At 43.2% G+C, this 27,477-nt stretch overlaps 1 protein-coding gene across 1 annotated transcript in view; it reads right to left on the reverse strand.

Annotated features, from left to right (window-relative positions):
• Positions 1-27,477, reverse strand: part of LOC138983149 (uncharacterized) — a 242,506-nt gene that overhangs the window by 157,805 nt on the left and 57,224 nt on the right. Inside the window, exon 2 of the mRNA XM_070356558.1 lies at positions 14,485-14,532. Within this exon, the coding sequence (XP_070212659.1) occupies positions 14,485-14,532 (48 nt within the window). The remainder of the gene's footprint in view (positions 1-14,484; positions 14,533-27,477) is intronic.

Consider the following 27,477-nt stretch of genomic DNA (forward strand, 5'->3'; position numbering starts at 1 on the left):
CACACACACACACACTCAAACACACACTCAAAAACACACACACATGCACACACACACATACATTTGCACACACTCTCTTTCTTTTGCCTGTCTATCTATCTGTCTGTTTGCCTCTCTCTCTCTCTCTCTCTCTCTCTCTCTCTCTCTCTCTCTCTCTCTCTCTCTCTCTCTCTCTCTTTCTCCTCCCCACCCCACCTCCCCCATTCTCTCTCTCTTAGCCCATAAGCTGCTTATAATTTAACGCTATGATGAACAAGACAACACCCACTAGCGCTGTCCCCGTGATTGCTAGCAGCGATTTTAAAGCTAAAACTGGCCCTATATTCGCCATACTTACGGAAAACCTCAAGCGTACCATCAGTTAATAGCAGTCTTAGCTGATTAGATTCTTCCTGATTATTCTTAGCCGATCTCTTGGGCTAGCGAGAGTGACAACAGCGCTTAAGGCTGAAGTTTACCCCTCAGAACAGGAAGGAGAATCAAAATAGGTCTTTCGCCAAATTGACGTGTCCCAAAATAAAAAGATAATCACCATTGGTAACATGGATTGAAAACAGGTATTTCAGCTCGAAAATAGATTGTGATTCTTTTCGCTTTGACTAATTTATTCAGTGGAAATTCTTGTGCAAAACTCTGACACCCCATAACCAAGTTTCATACATTATCTTACAAATAAGGGCTTAACGCTTCCTTTTCATTGTATTTCTCTCCTGATAATAATAAAAAAAAAAGAATTGTTGGAACGATTACTTCCTGACAAAACAAAATGTTACATTTACAGTACGTCGACCCCGTGGTCTCTTAAGCTGACAGAGAGACAGACTGGCATTTATGATACAACATCGTCGATACAACTCGCCGGCGAGGTAATCGTAATCGAGGTAATACGGCATCTTGCAAACCAGCAAGTTTCATCGACAATTTTGAGGTGAGTTCATGATTTGTATCATATCAATTTCAAATCTCAAAACGTTGTTTCTTCTCCCGAGTAAGCCTCGGTGAACTATATTGATTTTAAAGCAAACATTTATCCAGAGATAATAACAACAAAAAAGATACATAAATACCAAATTAAACAAAACAAACAAAAACATAAACAAGTCGCGTAAGGCGAAAATACAACATTTAGTCAAGCTCAGTCGAACTCACAGAATGAAACTGAACGCATTGCATTTTTTTCCGCAAGACCGTACACTCGTAGCATCGTCTGTCCACCGCTCGTGACAAAGGCAGTGAAATTGACAATCCAGAAAAGCGCGGTAGCGGTTGCGCTGAGGAGGATAGCACGCTTTTCTATATCTCTATTCTTTTTAACTTTCTGAACGTGTTTTTAATCCAAACATATCATATCTATATGTTTTTGGAATCAGGAACCGACAAGGAATAAGATGAAATTGTTTTTAAATCGATTTCGAAAATATGATTTTAATCATAATTGTTATATTTTTAATTTTCAGAGTTTGTTTTTAATCCGAATATAACATATTTACATGTTTTTGGAATCAGAAAATGAAAGAGAATACGACAAACGTAATTTTGGATCGTTTTATAAAAAAATAATTTTAATTACAATTTTTAGATTTTTAATGACCAAAGTCATTAATTGAATTTTAAGCCTCCAAGCTGAAATGCAATACCTTCTTTCTTCTTCTTCTTCTGCGTTCGTGGGCTGAAACTCCCACGTACACTCGGGTTTTTTGCACGAGTGGAATTTTACGTGTATGACCGTTTTTTTACCCCGCCATTTAGGCAGCCATACACCGTTTTCGGAGGAAGCATGCTGGGTATTTTCGTGTTTCTATAACCCACCGAACTCTGACATGGATTACAGGATCTTTTTCGTGCGCACTTGGTCTTGTGCTTGCGTGTACACACGGGGGTGTTCGGACACCGAGGAGAGTCTGCACACAAAGTTGACTCTGAGAAATAAATCTCTCGCCGAACGTGGGGACGAACTCACGCTGACAGCGGCCAACTGGATACAAATCCAGCGCGCTACCGACTGACCTACATCCCCGCCCAAAAAATACAATACAAAAGTCCGGCCTTTGTCGAAGATTGCTTGTCCAAAATTTTCATAAATGTTATTGAAAAATGAGGGTGTGACAGTGCTGCCTCAACTTTTACAAAATGCCGGATATGACGTCATCAAAGACATTTATCCAAAAAATGAAAAAAAAATCTGGGGATATCATACCCAGGAACTCTCATGAAAAATGTCATAAAGATTGGTCCAGTAGTTTACTCTGAATCGCTCTACACACACACACACACACACACAAACACACCACGACCCTCGTCTCGATTCCCCCTCTATGTTAAAACATTTAGTCAAAACTTGACTAAATGTAAAAAGCGAAATAAAAACGGCAGCGATAAAAACTACAACAACAAATACAAATGAAAACAACTGAAACGGATTACAAAATATATTATCTGACTAGTGCACGTGTACACACCCATGCTTTGTGAAAACACCCATGCTTCGTGAATAAAGGTCTCAGGTCTCACTAGCACATTTCTTCGACGTCAAGTGTTAGGTTGAGACGCGCATCCTGATGTGAAACCTTTAATTTGTTTGTGTTTTCCCCTGGCTGGGTGCGTAAAGGCGTGTAAAGCTAATATCTCTCGTTTGACTACTGTTAGGTACCTAAATTTTTTGCACACACCGTATGCGCCACATGCAAGCTACTCACCAAATTTGGCTCAATTGAACCCAGAGTACCAGAGATACAAGTCTAATTCGTAGACAAACAGAGAAACAAACAAACACTGACAAACAAACAAACAAACAGAGAAACAAACAAACAAACAAACAAACAAACAGACAGAGTGAAATATATACGCTGCTTTAGTACATAAAGGCGGCGTAAAAAGAAAAAAAAGAAAAAGCAATGTCAAAGAGTTGTGCGTAAAATGTAACCAAGGGTGTGATTAACTATCTCGCTTGACCCAGCACTCATCCGTCCAGTCCGTTCCATTCAGCAGTCTGAGGGAGTGACATGCTGCCACATTGAAAAGCAGGCTTTCAACAGAAAAAAAGAGAAACGAAAAGGGCTCCGACTTTCACGATCGTAAGCCCTCAGCCGCTTGGGAATGTCATCAATACCAACTCTCTCAGCTTGGCGCGTCTTGCGAAAGAAAACGCCGGAAGCACGCAATAAGACAACTACTAGGAGGGAAAGTATTGAATGCAAACGATCACCGATATGCCATGGGAGGCGAAGGACGGGAATGGGGGAGGAAGAAGAGAGGGAAGGAGCTACAAAGGATGCAAGGAAAACAATCTCAACTATAACTTATGGCTATAGCTTTATGAGAGCCGTGCCCATCTTCTAACTCGCTGCCTTCATCTTGCTCGCCCCTCAATATGCTCATGTACTGATTTGCAACTGGGCGCTTCAGAGCGCTCAGTCAAAATGTGCATTGTGCATGATTTTGCACATCTACGGTATTGTAGATACGGTGGAAACCATGTAAACTACATTATGTTCACCTGTTGAGGCTTCTTTTCTCAAAGTCTTCAGTAGTGTCTGAACAGTTCAGATCAAAACGCGTTGTGTTTTCCGAAACTTTTCGCTTTCATAGTATAGGATTTCCATTGTCCCACAGTGGCATTATTTGTGCAGTATTGCAGCTGTCTGAACATGGTATCCAGGTTTCCCAATTGCTTCGTTTCCGGCCGATTTATGTGGAGCACGTGATGCGCACAAAAAATATTAGCGTTCTAGAAGTGTCGTCTGCGCAATGATCGCGGCGGCTTTCTTGACCGCCAAGGACGACCACGCACGTTGTGAGACGTCATTCGATAGACTTCAATAGGTGTGAGGGTCAAACCCTCTCCGCCTACGCAACAGGCACGCCCTCCAACCACTATGCAACTCACGCTACTGTTGATACAAACAAATCTCCCAACCACACACTCAAACAGCCCTTCCTGGACATTACACGAGGCAGCATCACTTCTAACTCTTTGAACACCGAGTCAGCTGTGACGAAATGGTAAACATACACGTTTTACCGGGATCTCTTGAGACTTGGGCTGAAATATGTGTTCCCTCGGGCAGGCACATACAAGCAGAGACATCGATTGGTCTCTCCGTCACGCGTAAATCATCGTTACGTGTTTATCTATGAGGCAAAAGGTGGGAGAGGCCAGGACTGCTACTTGAACAGGATTGTAAGGGGGGGGGGGGGGGGGGTCGAGGTGAGGAGGTCGAGGGGGTTGGGGAAGACGCGAGAGGGGGGGGGGGGGGCGGAGGGGGGCTTAGGCATGAAAGGGGAAGTTTACAGAGAGAGAGAGAGAGAGAGAGAGAGAGAGAGAGAGAGAGATTGTGTGTGTGTGTGTGTGTGTGTGTGTGTCTGTGTGTCTGTGTGTGTGGCCAGACAGAGATATACGGAGACAGACAGTCAGACAGACCACTGCAATGCACATCGACTTGTCTCTGCTGTTACGTCGTCTATACGAGTTCCACCAAACAACCCACCGTCCCCGCCCCCCGGAGTAATTCCTGGTTGAATAACAATAACAAATAACAATAACAACACTTTATCGTCCATTAAAATGAATACATTAAAACGGAACATTGCCTTCGACGCGTCAAATATATCTGCCTGTCAACGATTATAAATACACACTGAAATAGAATTACAAGAACAAGAACATTCAAAAGAGGGACATAAAACACGTATGATTATTGTATTAAGAATATTGCACTATATGTTTACTTAATTATCACATGACACTTGTACAATAAAAATCACATTGAAATTTGACAGAATCAGGCACTGTTATTCGCGCGAGAACACATGCGCGCACATTCACGCTCAAATAAACATGCAGCACTCACGCATTTACACACACACACACACACACACACACACACACACACACACTTACACACACACACACACACACATACACACACACACACACACACACAGAATCAGGCACTGTTATTCGCGCGAGAACACATGCGCGCACATTCACGCTCATATACATGCAGCACTCAAGCATTCACACACACACACACACACACACACACACACACACACACACACACACACACACTCACACACACACACACACTCCCATTCCCTTATATATATATTATATATATCAATGCGACACGGGTGCTCTGATACAGTATAGCAATCTCGAAGATCTTACCCCAAAAAGATGTCTGAAATGCGAATGTCAATGACGTCAATGCCAGTGTTGTGTGTCACTTGGAAAATCACCGTTTTTCCTAAATCAAAAGTCCGCCTCATAACAAACAAAAAAGAAACAAATCTAAGGTGTGAAACTTGCACGTTGTGCTCTAACATTCGTCCAGCTATATTGGGCTTCCATTCCCTTACCTAAAAATAAAATGATGTAGTCACAAATTCATTCCCTTCCTGCATGCCAACATAAAAGGGCAATCGGAGAGGGAATTTACACGCAGTATATCAGATAGTTTGGCTTCAAATTAGCATATCATACATTTGTAAAGAAATAAAAGATTCCACGGTGGCATTGCATGTCCCGGACAGTGATTGCTTACGACGGTAGATAAATAGAGATGCAAATACATGAACACACACAGTTTTCGAGGTCTCTATAGCATCATCATTTGACGTACTCGGCACAAGTGCTCCTGTGGCTGTTACAACATTGATCGCAAATTAATCCACCTCGTGCAAACAGACACAAAAGTCAAGCAAGTTTCATTTTTAACAACAAGGCATGTCATAGTCACGTCACCTCATCTATCCAAAGAAACCTTGGCAAACATGTTTCAGCGTTATTGACCTCAAAATTATGTTGACCAAAAAAGGTGGATCAAGAACAGAGCAGTTACAGGGATATCCAGGGCAGGGTATTAGTTTATTTAATTTATTTTATGCAATTTATATCGCGCACATATCTCAACCACAGATTCAAGGCGCAGGGATTTATTTATGCCGTGTGAGATGGAATTTGTTACACAATATATCACGCATTCACATTGGCCAGCAAACCTCAAGCCTATTAGGGCGAGCATTCACCTTTCACGGCCTATTATTCCAAGTCACACGGGTATTTGGTGGACATTTTTATCTATGCCTGTACAATTTTGCCATGAAACACCCTTTTGTCAATCGTGGGATCTTTAACGTGCACACCCCAATGTAGTGTACACGAAGGGACCTCGGTTTTTCGTCTCATCCGAAAGACTAGCACTTGAACCCACCACCTAGGTTAGGAAAGGGGGGAGAAAATTGCTAACCCCCTGACCCAGGGTCGAACTCGCAACCTCTCGCTTCCGAGGCAAGTGCGTTTACCACTCGGCCACCCAGACCTAGTTGCTAGGAACTGATACTCTGCCATACGAAAACTAACAGTAAATTGTTGAGAAATCGTTGTCGTTTGTCACCGAAACAGCGACTGTGTAAACGTTACAAAACGGATAGAAACAGGTCAGGGATTTTTCCGTCAGCCGATCAATACACACGTTGCCCTACTTCGATTGCACGTGCATAGAACACACGGGATCAAAGCTTGGTTCACTTTCATGCATAGAATCTGTCAGCCGTCTGATTGTTTATTGACTGCGTCTAAAACATTTATATTGCCCTCTTTTTCTCACATCTAATCTATTGCTATTCAAGGATCCCTGTAGCAAAACACACTGTTAAAAACACAAAGCCTGCATAAAGGCACACTTTTCTTCGAATCTAATCCGTTGTCATCACGGGTTACTATACCGAAAAATTCTCTTAAAAACACTGAGCCTGCCTAATAGCTTGCCTCATACATAAACCATGTGTATGCCACGCTCTGGAGATTGTCTATGTGCTGTCAACTACAAAATCGGGTACGGTTCCACGCGTTTTACTTGTGTCTTGATTAGGTCTGAAGTGAAGGCATTACACGCGTGCTTCCATCACTATCTGAAGTAAAGGCATTACACGCGTGCTTCCATCACTATCTGAAGTGAAGGCATTACACGCGTGCTTCCATCACTATCTGAAGTGAAGGCATTACACGCGTGCTTCCATCACTATCTGAAGTGAAGGCATGACACGCGTGCTTCCATCACTATCTGAAGTGAAGGCATTACACGCGTGCTTCCATCACTATGAAGTGAAGGCATTACACGCGTGCTTCCATCACTATCTGAAGTGAAGGCATTACACGCGTGCTTCCATCACTATCTGAAGTGCCACTTTAGCTAAATTCCATGTTTCACATAACATCAACGTTCTCATAACATCAACGTGTTCGGGTAACTGCGGTTGTATCAAATGAACACATGCCAAATATCAACAGCCTCGCCTCGCACTGTGCAGAGTGAGGATTTCCGTTTCGTGAATTTCGCATGTTCACAATGATGTTAGTAACGAAACTGTTATATTTCAACACAAACAAATCCCACTCTACACAGAAAATGTCAAGGCCGTTGAAAGTTCAAGTTGAAGAAAATCAACTTAAATAATATCCTGGGCAGATCTGTAACCCTAGAAAAGCGCTATGATCTATTATATGTTCCACAAGGAAAGCACATTATGTTGGCCTTCCGTCAACCACTGTAGAGCGGTTTTCCTGACGAACCTTCATCCGGTCCAGAAATAAATAGTCACGCTTTCCCTTTCTGATTTATTTTCTTTATTTGGTGTTTTACGTCGTTTTCAACCACGAAGGTTATATCGCGACGGGGGAAGGGGGGAGATGGGATAGACCCACTTGTCAATTGTTTCTTGTTCACAAAAGCACTAATCAATAATTCGCTCCAGGGTCTTGCAACGTAGTACAATATATTACCTTACTGGGAGTATTTCTTTCTTTCTTTATTTGGTGTTTAACGTCGTTTTCAACCGTTCAAGGTTATATCGCGACGGGGAAAAGGGGGGGGGGGGGTGGGATAGAGCCACTTGTTAATTGTTTCTTGTTCACAAAAGCACTAATCAAAAAATTGCTCCAGGGGCTTGCAACGTAGTACAATATATGACCTTACTGGGAGAATGCAAGTTTCCAGTACAAAGGACTTAACATTTCTTACATACTGCTTGACTAAAATCTTTACAAACATTGACTATATTCTATACAAGATCTAGAAACACTTAACAAGGGTAAAAGGAGAAACAGAATCCGTTAGTCGCCTCTTACGACATGCTGGGGTGCATCGGGTAAAATTAATTCTTCCCCCTAACCCGCGGGGGGTTACTGGGAGAATGCAAGTTTCCAGTACAAAGGACTTAACATTTATTATATACTGCTTGACTAAAATCTTTACAAAAATTGACTGTATTCTATACAAGAAACACTTAACAAGGGTAAAAGGAGAAACAGAATCCGTTAGTCGCCTCTTACGACATGCTGGGGAGCATCGGGTAAATTCTTTCTCGTCCCAACCAATATGGGACTCCACCTAACCCGCGGGGGGTCCCTTTCTGATCATAGTTAATCTAATGTGTTGTCATATTAAATTTTGGTGTAGACAGCTATTGTGGACATGACCAAATTAATAATTTTCATTATTTCCAGACAATTATCGAAAAGAAATAGTGTCCTTTTCTCCAAAGCGTGTCATTTACTATTTTCGCTCAGCCTAGGCTTCATCGGGACATCGTCATCTTCGTGCAGAAAATAGGTATTCAAAATAATGATGTTCATTAGAAGGAGACTAAGGGAGCGAAGACGCGTAAGCCGCAATTCAGATGGCGCTTTGAGAACATAGAACATTGAAAGTATCCACAATATCTCCTGGCCGAGTATGTTGTACTTTTAAAACGCAAAATTAAGTGAAACGAAAACACAAACTCTTACCGCCCGATTTCCGGCTAAAAGGTTCAACAAATATTCCACATACAATGGGAACTCAGGAGAAAGGCTTAAACCGGCAGTCTAGCACTGAAACAAACAGAAGCACAATGTACGCTAATGGACAGAAAACCCCGGCTTAAAGCCAAACCGGTGAACGAGAAACATTACTCCTAAGAACATTCCGCCCACCGCAGCGAAATGCCAAGCAAGGACACACAGAAATGCAGATCGTGTTCTTCATCAACAACAAAGATCGTAAACCCAGCGCCAGTAACAATCAATCAATCAATCAATATGAGGCTTATATCGCGCGTATTCCGTGGGATTTATTTTTTATTTTTTTATTTTCATTTTATGCAATTTATATCGCGCACATATTCAAGGCGCAGGGATTTATTTATGCCGTGTGAGATGGAATTGTTTTACACAATACATCACGCATTCACATCGGCCAGCAGATCGCAGCCATTTCGGCGCATATCCTACTTTTCACGGCCTATTATTCCAAGTCACACGGGTATTTTGGTGGACATTTGTATCTATGCCTATACAATTTTGCCAGGAAAGACCCCTTTGTCAATCGTGGCATCTTAAACGTGCACACCCCAATGTAGTGTACACGAAGGGACCTCGGTTTTTCGTCTCATCCGAAAGACTATCAGGTTGTACAAAATAAAGCGGCATATGATCAAAGAAAGATACAAATGTCAGGCATTGCCAAAATAAACCAGAAGAAAACACACAGTGAAAAGGTAATTCGGCAATCCTGGCATAGGAAAAGGGATCAAAGTAAAACAATAAAAAAAAAGAAAGAAAGAAAGAAAAAAAGCCCCTGCAATCTATAAAGAGAGATGACTTAAGACTCTTCAGTATTTAAACTATACCGCACACAACTGATGGCAATACCGCACACAACTGATGGCAATACCGCACACAAGTTGGCGGAAGGAGACAGGAAAGTAGTACATAACCAGTAAAAAAACAATCCAGACAATGGATGGAAGATACAGGCATAATGATGCCCTGCCCAAACTGTAGACAGGGAATGCCAACAGTGGAGGATACCACCAGGCAATGTCCAAGTAAACTACAACAAACAAGGAACTGGGCAGAGGTGCACGACCTGAAACTGCCGGTACAAGGAACCCTTATTTTACGATTTCAAAAATCTAAGAAAATCAGGCCTGGGAAGGGAAGGAGTCTGAAAATGAAGTGGTTTTTTTTACAGGGGCTATGAACTAAACATCTGAGAAAGGAGGGTCTGAATAGAATAAGGAGGACGTCTTAAATTTGGGGATCTTAAGGGGGGGGGTGTTCTACTGTTCCAGCCAACTGGATGGTACGCTGCCATGGTGTTGGATTGGTCGACATTGATATTTCTTGTGATTTCTTTTGCCTACTATTAACCAATAATTAAATTCGGAAATGACAGTGACACATCACGGTCCATGCTAAAGAAGATACAAACAAAACTAATGGAAATGGACAGAAGAAAGGCAGCAGCATCTAACTCCATCAAGAGAAATAGACAACGCCACACGATCAGCTAGTGTAAATGAAGGGCGGACTGAACTGAAGGGAGGAACCAAGAAGGCGAATTTCCGATCACTCACTGCCACAAAGAAAGAAGACAATAGCCAATCAGCCTGTCCCCATGCCAATGCTCTCACTATCGTAATAATGCTGATGTATCACTGTCGAGGGACATCGTATTGGTGAGGTAATGGTTTGAACTAAGCTGGTGGGCAAAAGAAAGCATTTGTTATGTTTTGGGTGGGGATGACCAATCATGTATCTACAATGATCCTATATAGCCCTGTACTTCCCTGATTACTTCTTCACATAACGAAACCCTCCTGAGACAGAGTACGGCTGCCTACATGGCGTGGTGATTGAAAACAGTCGTACACGTAATCTTCCCATTTGGACGACAGAGCGACTTTCTATGTACCAAGTATAGCTCTACGTGCACGAAGACCTGGTACACTCATCGACATCAACAGTCCATCAGCTGTACTACACTTTTAGAATGCAGAGTAAGACAGTGTCCAAATCATCCAGTAAAGAAGACAAGAACATTGTACTTGGAAGTATCGGTATGGGGATGAAAGCAATAATATTCAAACTAGCCCATCGTGAGAATTACAACATTGTGCAGAGCTTGAGAATGCAGAAGAACACAATATTGCATTACGCCAATTGACAGCAGAAGAAGACCGTACTGACACAGTGACTAAAGTAAAGGGAATACCCTAGGTCTAGAGATGCAAAAGAAGACAAACAACAGCAACATCTGCCAGGTAGGAAAAGAACAGTCTTGGGACTCAGCATGCACTATACCCAAATCAATCAGAAAAGAAACAAACCCACTGTTCCGGGCTTGGTGGTACAGAAGAAGACATCACCCAAATCAGGGCTAGGGCGCACTGTACTAAACTTCAAATGCAGAAGAAGACACAATGTTTTTTGCTTAGAGTATGTTTATTTTTTAATTTTTTTTATGCAATTTATATCGCGCACATATCTCAACCACGGCGCAGGGATTTATTTCTGCCGTGTGAGATGGAATTTTTTACACAATATATCACGCATTCACATCGGCCAGCAAACCTCAAGCCTATTAGGGCGAGCATTCACCTTTCACGGCCTATTATTCCAAGTCACACGGGTATTTGGTGGACATTTTTATCTATGCCTGTACAATTTTGCCAGGAAAGACCCTTTTGTCAATCGTGGGATCTTTAACGTGCACCCCCAATGTAGTGTACACGAAGGGACCTCGGTTTTTCGTCTCATCCGAAAGACTAGCACTTGAACCCACCACCTAGGTTAGGAAAGGGGGGAGAAAATTGCTAACGCCCTTAGGCAAGTGCGTTTACCACTCGGCCACCCAGACCATAGTATAGACCCCCAACAATCAAAAGTTGCCAAATAATATTCTTGGGATGCAAGCCGAAGACAATACAAAAACAAGACACTGAAGATAATACGGAAACAGATTCGAGCCAGGAAATGCAGAATAAGATGACAGAGCCCAAACAGGCAGAAAAGGGTCCCAAGCCTGGGGATGGAGGCAGAGGAGGAGAAAGTCCCGTGAGGGGGGAGGGGCAGCAGGCACCGAGGAGCATATCGCATGACAAAGCAAATCAATACACTATTCTCATAGGACGTGCCAGGGAGGCTCGACTATCGTGGTAGATGTTGCCAACACACCTCAGTTATCGCGGGCGATGGGTGCACCCCAAGCGATGCACACACACACACACAACATCACTGGCGTCATTGTCGCTCTGCGGCTGGCCTCTGCACTGATGTATGAATAGATAGTGGAACGTTTATGCAGCTATCTGTCTCTTGCACCAAACGTACCACACACACCCATCCCCATTTTCCCCAACATGTCTCCACCTCACTTATTTTTGAGGCACTTCGATCACCGAATAACTACTCATGCATATATAGTGGAATGTTTCTGCAGCTTTCTCGTTACGAGCTCAAGATATTCTACCCGCTCTCCTCAATCTTTGTATCTCACATATGGATCTTCAATTGACGAAAAACCAAACACATGCGTGCACATTTCCGTCTCTTATGTTATGGCCTGTATGTGGCATTGAGAAGATTGCTTTTTCACAATCTCGGTTGAAAACGGCGTCATTCCTCCGATGACGTAGTACGGCCGGCTGCCTATATTGTGGGGTGATTAAAAATGGCCGTACACCTATTCGCCCCATGTGGACGACAGAGTGACCTTCTCTATGTCCCCGTGAGTTTTAAGGAAGGGTACGAACAACAACAACAACAACAACAACAACAACAACAACAACAACAACAACAACAACAACAACAACAACAACAACAACAACAACAACAAGCAATCTAATGTTCGTGCGAATCCATGAACTCTCAAAAGATCTGTCAGATTTATTAAATATTTCCCAAACAGAAATTTGACAAAATATTTTGAGTAATGGCCCAAAGCTGGCGTTTTTGACATAATTTAGCTATCTGGTCAAGAAATAGAAGATTCTGTTTTCAACTAATGCATGAATGTACAAAGCGATAACATTTACAACCCCAACATGTCCTTATCAATGATTCCACGGTCCAACGCTCGAATACCCCATTGGTTCTGAGGCCATTGGTTCTGAAACGCATCGCGTAACAAAGCTATGGGACCATCGAACCAAGAAATCAAACCATCAGTATTGGCCCCAGGAGAACCGATGTATCACATTAGTTTGGTCCAAATTTCCGTGCCAAAGATAAAATGCTGAAACAGACTCAAACCCAAATCCTGACCCGGAAAAGAAGCGGCTAAAACAAAGCCTTGCTGGAACGTAGCTATGCATACATTGATTTTCAAGAAAACATCAGTTCGTGCGCACACACAGCTGCACAACATTAGCACTGAGACCATTCTGATAAGCATCGCTCCACGGCTATTGCCAGTTGTCTCTCTGACGGACGCTATAGTCCTACGCGAATCTACCAAAACAAGAATGCAGAGTTATCTCCCATATGTTTTTCGCGAGAACTGATCTAAATTTGAGATCAGCGTTCGCGAGACGAAAATGATTGCAGATTGGCCGACTTCGACAGTGATCTCCGTTCTGTTCTTCACGTCACAGTTATGATAAAGACATCGTTCTAAGGTCAAAACAAGTCGAAATTTTGGGACTGCTTTCGGAAGGAGACCGTAATATATGGTTTCATGCACTGAGACAACATTGAGATCAAAAGCTGAGCTTCCTTTTTGGCAAAACAACCTCATCCATTATAACAGTGATTATTTGCTGTCAAAACTGTGTTCATGGAAACCTCCCAATGTTCCTTTACGTCTTTTTTGACCAACCCACCCAACCCTTTATCACCGTTTCCTTCCCCACATTATGTTTGTCGCTCATGCGCCTATCTCGTCAAAAGTATTCTAGTTCTGCGTTCGATTTGTTGATGGTTCGTGTCTGCTTATTGTTCAAGCGTGGATGTTTCCGTATTTTTAATCTTCGATTACTTCCCTTCTGCCTTTCCGCCATTAATGGTTGCGCGCTTTACCTAATCCTCCCTTTCTTTATGTTCTGTTTCTGGTTTGCTCGCGTTTCCGTTCTAGTCTGCTGAAAGATAATATCTCTTCTACGTGCCACTTGTTTCCAAGGCGTTTCTTTGACACAACACTTGTACGAACAAACATTTCTTCGACACGATACTTGTACGAAACTCCGCCTGGATGCACCCTAAGGGTCTTTCAGCCGGTCCCAAGCCCGGATAAAGGAGGAGGGTTGGGCGTGGGGTTAGCAACTCCACCCCGCCAAAAAACCAACTTGCTACAGAAACCGCAACAAAAACAAACCAACTGCGGCCCTATGCTCCACAGGGAGTCTACAGGAATAAGTCAAGTAAGTCATACTTGTACGAACAAACATTTCTTCGACACGATACTTGCTCGAATGGATATTGCTTCGACACGACATTTGTTTGAAAGACATTTCTTCGATACGATACTTATTCGAATGGACATAGATCTACGACGAGTCACTTGCTAAAAATATATCTTCCACGCGACACATAAGGTAAGTAAATGGAACGTTTAATTTTGAAACAAAACAACACATTCACAGTACAAGGGATGTTGTTTCTTTATCAGAACCAAGACGGACAAGGCCAGAGTCAGGCAGGAAATAATGGGTGGTACTTACCATCCTTGCAGACCTCCCCCGGGCCGCACACATCCGACGCCAAGCATCCTGCAATCACAACAACACGGAGCATTAGCTGTCTGCTGCTTACACCGTCAAGAGAGAGAGAGAGGGGGGAGAGAGAGGGAGAGAGAGGGGGGAGAGAGAGGGAGAGAGAGAGGGGGGAGAGAGAGGGATAGAGAGAGGAAGAGAGAGAGAGGAAGAGAGAGAGAGGAAGAGAGAGAGAGGGGAAGAGAGAGAGAAGAAGAGAGAGGAAGAGAGAGAGAGCGGGAGAGAGAGATAGAGAGAGAGAGGAAGAGAGAGAGAGAGAGTGAGAGGAAGAGAGGAAAAGAGAGAGAGAGGGGAAGAGAGAGTGGGAGAGAGAGAGGAAAAGAGAGAGGGAGAGAGAGAGAGAGAGAGAGAGAGAGAGAGAGAGAGAGAGAGAGAGAATTGAATTGAATTGAACTTTATTTTACAAGGATTAAGATGTAAGGTTATGTCTTTTCTTACAATCTGTCCTTGGGACACACAGACACACAATGATGAAATTAAAAAAAAATTAAACATGTGATGATAATCATGACAATGATGATGATAATGACGATGATCATCATGATGAGATAATGATGATGATGATGATGATAATGATAATGATAATGATGATAATGATGATGATGATGTAGATGATGATGCATGAAGAGCCTACACGTGGTTACTCACTAAATCAAATGTGGGGGGGGGGGAGACAGAGAGAGAGAGAGAGAGAGAGAGAGAGAGAGAGAGAGAGAGAGAGAGAGAGAGAGAGAGAGAGAGAAAGACAGAGACAGAGATAATGGAACTTTATGGAACTTTATTATAGAAGGATAGAGGTTAAAGGCCACGCCTTTTCTTTTTACAGCAAATTAATATACACCTAAAACAATTAGAAATTTGTCGTCCACAATTACAATTTCTAATACATACATGATAGACAAGTAGAACTAACGGACAAATACGCAAACAATCGAACAAACAAGAAAACAGAGAGAGAGAGAGAGAGAGAGAGAGAGAGAGAGAGAGAGAGAGAGAGAGAGAGAGAGAGAGAGAGAGAGAGAGAGAGAGAGAGAGAGAGAGAGAGAGAGAACTCAGAACTCAGAACTTTATTACATAAGGATAAAGGTTTTAGGCTTAGCCTAATCTTCCAACCTGTCCTTGGAACATATACAGAGAATAATTGTAAACAAAAGCAAAGACTGCGCACATACCTCATCAAAGTATTAAACTAATAAAACATCAAAATAATGGTCGAGTATAAACATAAAAAATATTGGACTCACAAAGTCATTTGTTTGTTTGTTAGCTTAACGCCCAGCCGACCACGAAGGGCCATATCAGGGCGGTGCTGCTTTGACATATAACGTGCGCCACACACAAGACAGAAGTCGCAGCACAGGCGTCATGTCTCACCCAGTCACATTATTCTGACACCGGACCAACCAGTCCTAGCACTAACCCCATAATGCCAGACGCCAGGCGGAGCAGCCACTAGATTGCCAATTTTAAAGTCTTAGGTATGACCCGGCCGGGGTTCGAACCCACGACCTCCCGATCACGGGGCGGACGCCTTACCACTAGGCCAACCGTGCCGGTCTCACAAAGTCATATAAAACAAAACCAGACACAAACAAACATAAATGTTTTTTAAAATTTCTTAAAAAAAGTACAGCAATGTATTGCCGAACAGGGCCATATACAGGCAGCTAAAGTTTCAAGAAGAAGGGGGAAGGGGACGAGGGATTACACATTCAGATTGACTACATATACAATATTTAAAAAACAAACAAACACTTTATCCGAGTACACAATGGAAACTAAACATCAAGGGCAGTTTATAGTGTGATCAAATGTGTGTGCAACTGCCTTTTAAAGGCCTTTAAGGATGCGGATCGTTTGATTTCTATTGGCAAAGAATTCAACAGAGATGATCCTGAAAAAGCTAAGCTGGATTTATTAAGATCTATACGAGGAATTGGAGGAAGTAAATTTTGAGACCCATACCTCTTCGTAACCCATACCCATACCTCTTCGTAGAGAGAGAGAGAGAGAGAGAGAGAGAGAGAGAGAGAGAGAGAGAGAGAGAGAGAGAGAGAGAGAGAGAGAGAGAGAGAGAGAGAGAGAGAGAGAGAGAGAGAGAGAGAGAGAGAGAGAGAGAGAGAGAGAGACAGACAGAGAGAGACAGAGAGAGACAGAGAGAGACAGAGAGACAGAGAGAGAGAGAGAGAGACACAGACAGAGAGAGACAGAGAGAGAGAGAGAGAGAGACAGAGGACATACAATTTAGAATGTAAACGAATTTAGATTTTGAATGACAAACATGACAAGGCACAGTGGCGCAACCACACAAACACAAAACAAGAGTGATAGAGAAAAGAGTGATAGAGAAAAGAGGAACAAGAAGAAGAGACAGAGCAGACGAGGTTCTGTTGCATGAAAGCGCCAAGTAAAGACCATCTGAGTCATCTGACAACGTGACCAAGTTGCCATGGAATCATGGCGGCTTGACTAATAAATTTGAGACTTTTTGATCGCCGTTGCCATTTGCGGTCTACGTGCTTTTACCGTCAGTATTGATTCCTAACGAATAGAAGCATTTATGAAGTGTCAAAAAGCGGATCAAATGCTACGCCACAAATAATGCAGGCACTGTCAGTGATTAATGATAATTAACTGAAAAATTGCTAGAGCTTAAAAGCTTCACTCTAGCCGGTCGCACTTTTCCTTAATGGCTTAAAACCGTAGGACTTTTAATATTAATTAAAAAAAAAGTCGCACTTTTCGTTTGCACATCCAAAATTGCTGCATCTGTAAAAGCTGCTCAGAGATGTCACATGTACGCACAAACACACACACACACACACACACACACACACACACACACACACACACACACACACACACACACACACACACACACACACACACACACCACTGAGTCACGCAAGAGGGGACTTTCTGCACAAGTAATGTCTTTCCCAAGTTCTCTCACCGTTTATTCGGAAGTGCCAAAAAAAATCTTCAAGCGAGCTAGTGTATGATTATGCTGTGTATAAAGAACCACGGTAATGTTGCCGTAAAACAGCCAGGCCATTGTATGGTGCCCACCCCCACAGGTGGCCTGCATGAGCCGAGGTGCGCGAGTTATGGTGCCCACCCACACAGGGGGCCTGCAGGGGCCGAGGTGCGCGAGTTATGGTGCCCACCCCCACAGGGGGCCTGCATGGGCCGAGGTGCGCAAGTTATGGTGCCCACCCCCACAGGGGGCCTCCATGGGCCGAGGTGCGCGAAAAAGTTACCAACCGGGTTGGAGCCCCCCAAGGGCAAGGTTTCGGATTGGTTGAAATTGAGATTTGTTATGATTTCAACGATTGAGACTCTGCGATTTGTTCTCACCTGTTTGGGCGGCACCAACTTTTGCTTTGTGGACCTGAGCCCAGGAAGCTCTATAGGTAGAGCTCTACCGGACTTGCTATCCTCGTGTCGCGGGTTCGAATCCAGGCCGGGACGGACACGGGTCAATTTTATGTGCACTCACAAACGGTGTCCATGTCCCACCCTCGTTTTACTACCGAGGCACGTAAAAGACCTCGGTCATTCTGCAGGAAGTGCAGGTCGCTGATTATCCCTAAACACCCACACACAAGCATAGCGCAACTCTTGTTTCCACTTGGAGGAAGCGACCCACATGTCCCATAAAGTAAAATATACGAAAATGAAAAATAAGTCAGATTCCTGGCTGCGTCAAAAATCGGTCAATCTTTCGCATCAAATCAACTGGTTGCATTATCAACCATACAGGACAAATCAGGAGAGAACAAAAACACCCCGAAATATCATAAAGTACGCGTAACCGCTTATCGGTATTTTTAGAATTGTACCGGTAAAATGCCGGAAGATTTAGGTTAACAATAACCGTGCATTTGACGGATAATACATTCAAGAATCAGACATTGACACCAGTAAATCTCAAGCGTCTGATTAATCCTTTAACGTCCACAAGTCCCAGTAGGTCCGGCTTTCTCGCCCCCGATCTATACGCCTGATTATTAATTACATCAACGTCAGCAGTCCCTCTTGGCGAACTCTCTAGCGTCTGGAGTGTCGATTCGTCACTGTCTGGCTTCTGTGTCGGAAAGTAGCCATTTATAGTATTTGTCCCCTGTAAGACATTCTGTATAATATCATATTTAAAGGTTTTAACTCGATAAAAGAGCGTCCTTTCTTTTGGACATTGCCACAGCAACAATCTACCTACTGGCTGCATGCTGTGCTGAGTTTACCACGTCGATTGACCAAAACTATGCAAAATAAATATTGCAACAATGTTCTTACCTCAACTAAAACATGAATTCCTGTGTCATTTCTTTCGAACTTTTCCATGCCATAAAAGGCACTCCCTTGGCAATCTGGAATACTTTTCGGTTCAAAGATTTCTTTTAGAGGGGTCACGTGATCGCCGCTCAAAAAAGGGTACCCCCCAAATCGACATGACAAAAATGTAAGGTACGTACCAATACAAATCGATGAAAACTCGGGATAAGCACAACTTGACAACATTTTACATAAGAGGAGAAAGTCAAATCAATTATCTACCAGAACAGGTTGTTTTGTTTGGCTACCTTACGTATTTCTAGCGTTACGCCAATCCTACTGATCCAGGTGTCGATCGCACGAGCGGTCAAAAATTGCAGGTTTCTACAAATGACCGCTTACACGAGAGGGATACCATGCGCATCATGTGTGGACCTGTGATAGCAAGTGTGGGTTATGTGAATATATCGTACGGTATATGTGTGCAACCAACTGATTGCAAACTAGCCGTATTGTATGTCTGAGGCCCAAACAACAGAACATGGACATATTGTGTGGTAAGAGAAGAGAGCTTTAGACAACCAAACACACTGCTTTAGAGCGCTTCGGACTCCGCAGACCCTTGCTACCAAGTTGTCTTCCTCTCGGACGCCCTTTCTGTCCTTCAGGCCCTAGAGAACGACAAACTCCCACAGCTGGCCAAAGCATTACAGATGGTCAGACAAACCAGAAGAGTTGTCCTCCAGTGGATACCAGCACACTGTGGGATACCAGGAAATGAAAGGGCAGATGAGCTGGCGAAAGAAGGAGCCGTGGAAGACCAACCTGAAAACAGTGTCAGCTTTAGTGAGCAGAAGACAATCATCAAGGCATTGATGAGGCCAAGGACAAACAGAGATGACTACCACACAATGTCCAGAGAGCAGCAAGTCAACCTCATCAGGCTGCGTACTGGCCACAACAGGCTCAATGCTCACATGAACCGAAAGTTCAAGCTGGCGCCATCACCAACCTGTGCCTGCGGTCAAGAAGACCAAACAGCGGAACACATCTTACAGCGATGTCCCTTACTAGATGAGGAACGAAAAGAAGTGTGGCCGTCACCAACTCCCTTGCAGACCAAACTATACGGCAGTCGACAGGAGTTGGAGAAAACGACAACATTTATCACCAGTGCTGGACTGATTGTGTAACCTGCGAACGCCAAGAAGAAGAAGAAGAGCGCTTCGGACACAACATCTCCAAGGCCAATTTACACAAATGAACCCGATGCATCAAGCAAGGTTGTATTCCCGGCTTCACGGAAAGCACAGGCGGTCAATCCAGTAGATGTCCGCACAAATCTTCCCCCCGGTGTGTCGTTAGTGTCCCTCTCATTACTAGCCTCATCAGCGTCCTGAGGATGTCCGGTCAATATTTAGAGCGAGCGGACACTCTGTTTTCAAGCTAGTGGTTTCTCGATGGACATCTCATGATTTCAGGTTTGTCCTTCTGTTTGTGTATGCGCATCTAATGATTTCGGAAAACTTGTTTGTATGAACAGACAGAGACAGACAGACAGACAGCCAGACAGCCAGACAGACAGACAGACAGTCGGACAGACAGACACACACACACACACACACACACACACACACACACACACTCACACACACACACATTACCATTAACGCAACGCACCACCTCAGTGAAAAGAAGATTCTCGATCAAAACTTGTATCTCTCGCAATATCAAACTACATCACTCCCACGATCCGCTCCCTTGCTATTCGCTCAATTTACAAACCCTTGTCTACAAAGAGGCACAGTGGCACCTTATGAATAGCAAGGCACTGTTTGACAAACATCAGAATCACACACTCATGTTCCTCAAACAACAAAACACAAATGTCCGCCCCCTCACCTCCCTGGCTTCTTGCCCTTACCTCAAAACCAGTGTGGACAGACTGAGCTGAATGCAAACGAGTGTGGCGCAATGGCACCTCATACATACTAGCCTGAAAACACAGCATAACACACTTCAAAGGTCTAAACACACACACACACACACACACACACACACACACACACACACACACACACACACACACACACACATACGGGTTATTCTCCAGAGCTGTACATGTGTATCAGTGGCAACCATCTTACGAGGGTGATATTTCTTTATTTACCTGAGAAATGTTATCCATACAAATTGATTTCATTATAAAATCCTGCTTGAAAATAAAATCTTGCCCTGCTAAGAAAAAAATAAAAATACTTGCACATCTAGATTGACTGCGTTCAGTACATTACAAGCATTTCAAAATACATCCCTAGCATAACATGGACAACAGAGGATGTGACATGGATTTAAATAATAACATAAAGAAAGACAAAAATATACATGATGTTTTTTGTTGAATGCCTGTATTGATAATCTAGCTGGAGTATCAATAACAAAACCAAAGAGAATACATTCTTGTTGCCATTTAATACACATTGTAATCATTTAAAGGCGTGAGAATGCACGTCACAAAATGTAACCCAGCTCTGAAGAATAATCTAATTGTACATGTATCCAAACGGATACCAACGCACATCACCATCAAGACCAACAAAACCAAACAAAAACACGCTCAAAATCTTCCACCCCAATCCCTTCTCCCATTCGGCCGCAAACCTGAACGTATATGTAAAGAAGATGCAAACAATCGTACAGTGGCACCTCATGCATGAAAATGCATCCCTGCCCTGTGGGGATCAAGGTAAGTGTGGGTTGAAACACTGCCGCTAAATCACACTTCACATTGATTTCTGTTCCCTCGGCTCAATCGCCCATTCTGATGATACCCCCCCCCCCCCCCTTGCCTGCTTGCTAACAGTTTCTTCTGATAATACTGAATCCCTCGCCATTACACCCCCCACCTCCACACAGATCATCATGATGATACCCACTCCCCCTCTTTCTGTCTCTGCTGGGGGCTTCGAGGGAGGCTAGGTTGGTTTTTTTTGTCAGTGTGTGGATGTTCTTATCAGCTGATGTCTGTCTGCCTGCCTCTCTCGATCTCTTCCTCCCCTCTTACACACACACACACACACACACACACGCACACATCAGAGTATTGCAAATATATAGTGTCATTAAAGACAGTTGTAACTGTAGTCTTCGATGTCATGGTACCAGGATCATTTTCACCTCGTATCGATTGCTTTTAATGTCTGGCTGTCCACCACGATGTGGATACATTTAACACCACAATAAGTGCCTCTTTTAACTCAGTTTCTCCTGGCAAATCGGCACTATCAACTCCATTTTGAGCCCCGCACCAAACAAGCTTATCTCAACTCTCTCTCTCTCTCTCTCTCTCTCTCTCTCTCTCTCTCTCTCTCTCTCTCTCTCTCTCTCGCTCTCTTTCTCTTCTCTCTCTCTTCTCTCTCTCTCTCTCTCTCTCTCCTTCTCTCTCTCTCTCTCTCTTCTCTCTCCTCTCTCCCTCTCTCTCTCTCTCTCTCTCTCTCTCTCTCTCTCTCTCTCTCTCTCCCAAGCCTACCCCTCCCTCTTCCTCACCGCAGATATAACGGTTTAACAAGTGATTGAGCACTATGCCCATCGAAAGCACCGAAGAGGCCCACAGTATTTGTTCCCTCCACTTCCCCGTGGACCTTACGCCCTTGTGTCTATACAGAGAGGCACCTAAGCGACTTGCCCCCGGTCCTTGTCTGCTGGCCGTCAGACACGTGTGACGGTCATCCAGTGCCAATCAACCGCTCCAATGTACTCCACTGGTCTCTCTGTTCAATGTTCGCTGGACTTGCGTAAAACGGGGAGATATGGTATGACGGCAGACAAACTAGCGCCAAAAGTAACAAGAGGCGAAGCCTTCAAGGCTCACGTAAGAAATCGACAAACAGTAACACAAACTCAATCACTCCGTCACACATACACACACACAGTAAGCCTATTGTAGTTTCTTTGGCATGGGTGACACGGTGCAAGAGTGCGAGACACTAGATCTAGATCTGTCTGTCTGTAGCTTACTTACGCAGTTACGGGGACACGACTGCCAGATGGCCTGTGTCATGTATATTGCTAGGCAAGCATATCATGTTCCATTTAGAGATAGCTCCATTAGAGTGAGTCTATTAGCTAAAGGTCCAAGGGACAGCACTCCGTATGAATAGGACAAGAGTTGAGGTTCTTGATAATAAATCATGGCCGAACCAACACTATGTCTCCGCCTCTCTGTACATAAACCCACAAATACAACATGGTGACCAGAAGTGGAGCTTGTCAAGAACGTTTGGACTGAAAGATAAGTCACTCAAGCATAATATTAGACTATGGAGGGAACTGGTAGCTGTCCAAGATTCAATTGGGAAGCAAGAGATCTAGTGGGGGAATGGAATTCTTTCAAAGATCACGTGTCTTTCATGTTCAAGGGACCACTGAAAGCCAAGTCAGAAGAAGAAAAATGTTCCTATCTAATGTTATGGGTTGGAGAGAAGGGTAGGAAAATCTTCTCAACCTGGACATTGAGTGATGAGCAGCAGAAAAAGTTGCAGAACTACTACGATGGTTTCAAAGCCTACGTTCAGCCCAAATCAAACCCAATCTTTGCAAGGTACAAATTTCACAGCAAGGTACAGGCACCAGATGAAACGTGTGAACAGTTTGTAACAGAACTGAAGTTGCTTGTGAAAGAATGCGAGTACGGAGACAAAGAAGATGAGGTAGTGAGAGACAGAATAGTGTTCGGAACAAAATCAGACAAAGTGCGTGAGAAACTCATTGATATTGGGAAAGATCTGACTCTAGAGAAAGCTATTGAGATAGCCAGAGTGGATGAAATGTCAGTGAAACAGCTGAAAGAAATGAATTTGTCAGCTGAAGCAGCCGTTCATGCAGTTAGGCATAGAGAGAGAACGAATGCACAAAAGACGTCACGCAGCTGCGACAAGAACAAAGGTACACATGCACCTAGCGAACACAGAGCTACGGCACAGAAGAAATGCGGTAGGTGTGGCATGAAGCACACACAAGATGCGCAATGTCCTGCGATAGGAAAAGAATGCAGAAAATGCATGAAACCAAACCACTTTGCGAGCATGTGTAGGGCCAGAACAGAGCAAACACACAGCTCAAAGAGAAGAAACAAAGTACACACACTGGACGATAGTGACAGTAGCGACACAGAGGATGAAGTGCAAGCGTACTCGTTAGGTACAATCGGCACTGCAGAAATGAATACAGTGGATTCCGGATGGTTTCAGAAACTGGAAGTAGAAGAGAAAACAGTCAATTTTCAGTTAGATACTGGAGCAAAATGCAATGTCATTTCTGAGAAAACGTTCAAATCTTTCAAAGGAAAGAGACTGGAGAAGTCAAAGGTCAAACTTACGTCATATTCAGGCCATAACATCAAGACACTAGGTTCGACGAAACTGACATGCAAGTTCAAGAAAGAAGAGCATGAAGTGAAATTCTATGTCACAGAGATGGATAGTACAGCGATACTTGGTCTGGAAGCTTGTCAGAGATTAGGACTGATCCAGAGAGTAGACACAGTGCAGTCAAGCATGACGCAAGAGGTTAAAGGAGATCACCCTCAGCTAGATGTTAAAGGAGAATACCCAGATTCTTTTGAAGGTTTAGGTTGTCTCCCAGGAGAGGTTCATCTCAAAGTTGACCCAGATGTACAGCCAGTAGTACACGCACCCAGAAAGATACCAGTTGCACTACACAAGAAAGTTAAAAGTGAACTGAAACGTATGGAAAAGGAAGGCGTTATCACAAGACAAGAAGAACCTACTGACTGGGTGAACAGTATGGTAGTGGTAGAAACGTCAAAGAAAACAAGAATCTGCATAGATCCACGAGATCTGAACAAAGCTATCAAGAGAGAACACTATCCAATGAAGACGATAGAAGAAGTTGTTCAGAACATGCCAGGAGCAAAAGTTTTCTCTAAACTAGATGCAACATCTGGTTATTGGCAGCTCAAGTTGGACGAAGAGAGTTCCAAGCTGTGTACATTCAACACACCATGGGGGAGATATAGATTTCTCAGGTTACCTTTTGGAATAGTTTCAGCTAGTGAAATATTTCAGAGAGTCATGTCTCAGATGGTAGAAGACATAGAAGGCGCAGAAGCTGTCATGGATGATGTTGTCGTGTCGGGATCCAACACGAAAGAGCATGACAAACGACTGAAGAAAGTCATGGAGAAAGCAAAGTCGTACGGTCTCACGTTCAACGACTCAAAGTGCGAGTTTCACAAGTCAGAAATCTCGTATGTAGGGCACATACTGTCAGGTGAAGGTCTGAAAGCAGATCCAGAGAAGATCAGAGCAGTTCAGAAGATGAGCAGTCCTCAAAACAAGAAAGAACTGATGACGTTCCTAGGGTTCATTCAGTACTTAGGAAAGTTCTTACCCAACTTGGCAGATGTGAGCAAACCACTCAGAAAACTGACAGAGAAAGATGCAGTGTGGAAGTGGACAAAGACAGAGGAAGAGAGTTTCAAGAAGCTGAAGAAGCTAGTGACGGAAGCACCAGTACTGAGGTACTATGACCCAGCAAAACCTCTGACACTATCAGTTGATGCGTCATCCACAGGGTTAGGTTGTTGCCTCATGCAGGAAGGTCAGCCGATCGCGTACGGGTCAAGGGCACTGACAAAGACACAACAGAACTATGCGCAGATAGAGAAGGAAACACTTGCAGTAGTGTACGGATGTGAGAAATTTCACACATATGTGTATGGTAGAACGGTAGAAGTAGAGACTGATCACAAACCATTGCAGTCCATCTTTACAAAACCACTACACAAAGCACCTGTTCGTCTGCAGAGATTCATGTTGCAGCTACAGAAGTATGACCTCAAGGTGAAGTACAAACCCGGGAAAGAAATGTACGTCGCAGATACGCTCAGCAGATCGTACCTCCCAGAAACAAAAGAACAGTTGATTCCAGAGAAAGAAATCAATGCTATCAACCCAAGGTCACACTTGCCCATCTCAGATGAGAAATACGCAGAATTTCAGAGAGAAACAGCAAATGACGTAGAACTGACAGAACTCAAAAAAGTCATCTTGAAGGGTTTCCCAGAGAACAGAAGAGATGTTCCAGAATCAGTTAGAGCTTATTGGTCATTCCGAGATGAGCTTACATACACAGACGGTCTGATTTTCAGAGGGCTCAGATTAGTCATTCCCAAGAAGCTTCAAGTAGATCAGCTGCAAAGAATTCATTCATCACATTTAGGCATAGTGAAATGCAAGAGCATGGCCAGAGAATTGGTATTCTGGATAGGTATGTCGTCACAGATTGAAGACATGGTCACAGCATGTAGAGTTTGCGCAGAAAACTCCAGAGCTAACCCCAAAGAACCAATGATACCAATGGACATTCCAGATAGACCATGGGCAAAGATCGCAGCAGATTTGTTCGAGCTGAACAAGACACACTATTTGATAATAGTAGATTACTACTCCAAATGGCCAGAAGTCATTACACTGAACAGTCTCAACACCAAAACAGTCGTTGGCCACATGAAAAGTCAGTTTGCAAGATTTGGAATAGTAGATGAGTTGATCACAGACAACGGACCACAGTTTGCAAGTGCTGAATTCGCAGAGTTCATGAAAGAGTATGAAATCAAACATACCACCACAAGCCCTTACCACCCTCAAGGTAACGGTCAAGCAGAAAGAATGGTCCAAACAGTGAAGAATCTGATGAAAAAATCCAAAGATCCTCACAGATCACTCCTAGACTACAGAAACACACCATTAGACACAGGAAAATCACCTGCAGAATTGTTTCTAGGCAGAAAACTGAAAACAACACTCCCAACAAGAGCAGAACTGTTGAAACCAGGAAAACAGCAGAACAAGAAGAATCACAAAGATTTGATTGCTCGTCAGGAGAAGCAGAAAGAGTACTTTGACAGAAAAGCCAGTGGCAATTTGACAAAACTCAGAGCAGGAGATCCAGTCATGATGCAGTTTGGTAACAGATGGAAGAAAGCAGAAGTAGTTACTCCTCATTCTACACCAAGATCCTATGTAGTCAGAGATGAACAGAATGTAGAGTACAGAAGAAACCGCAAAATGCTCAGACCAACAAAGGTAGCATCCAGAGACAGTGATTCCAACAGAACAGTTACCATACCAACTACTGATCAGAATGTGAAAGACTCAAATCAGAAAGAAAAAGAAAAGAAAATAGGAACTGAACAGATTCCAGTACAAACTGATGACAAGAACATGGTTGAAAACAAAGACAGTGTAGTAACAACCAGATCCGGAAGAGTTGTCAAACAACCCAAGAAATACAGTGATGAGTACACATGAACTGAGTAGGTACAGCTGACAGTAATGATGATGAAAGTATGCTAGAGTAGACAGCAGAGAATGATAACCAGAGTAATGGTACTATTTTAATTTCAGAAAGTTATGAATAGTTCAGTTGTATTTTTTATTGATTATGATTTACAGTATTGAAGATTCAGAATATGAATAAGAATGTATGCTGGAGATAAAGAATGTTTGAAGACAGATTTTATTTTCAATTGCTCAGAGACACTAAATGAACAGAAGATTCATTCACGCAATGTTTGAAACAATGACTATGTACAAGATGTTTGTAACACATGTCAAAACAACATTCACATCATATAAACATGCA

Source organism: Littorina saxatilis, linkage group LG12, assembly GCF_037325665.1.
Source record: "Littorina saxatilis isolate snail1 linkage group LG12, US_GU_Lsax_2.0, whole genome shotgun sequence".
NCBI classification, from domain to species: Eukaryota; Metazoa; Mollusca; class Gastropoda; order Littorinimorpha; family Littorinidae; genus Littorina; species Littorina saxatilis.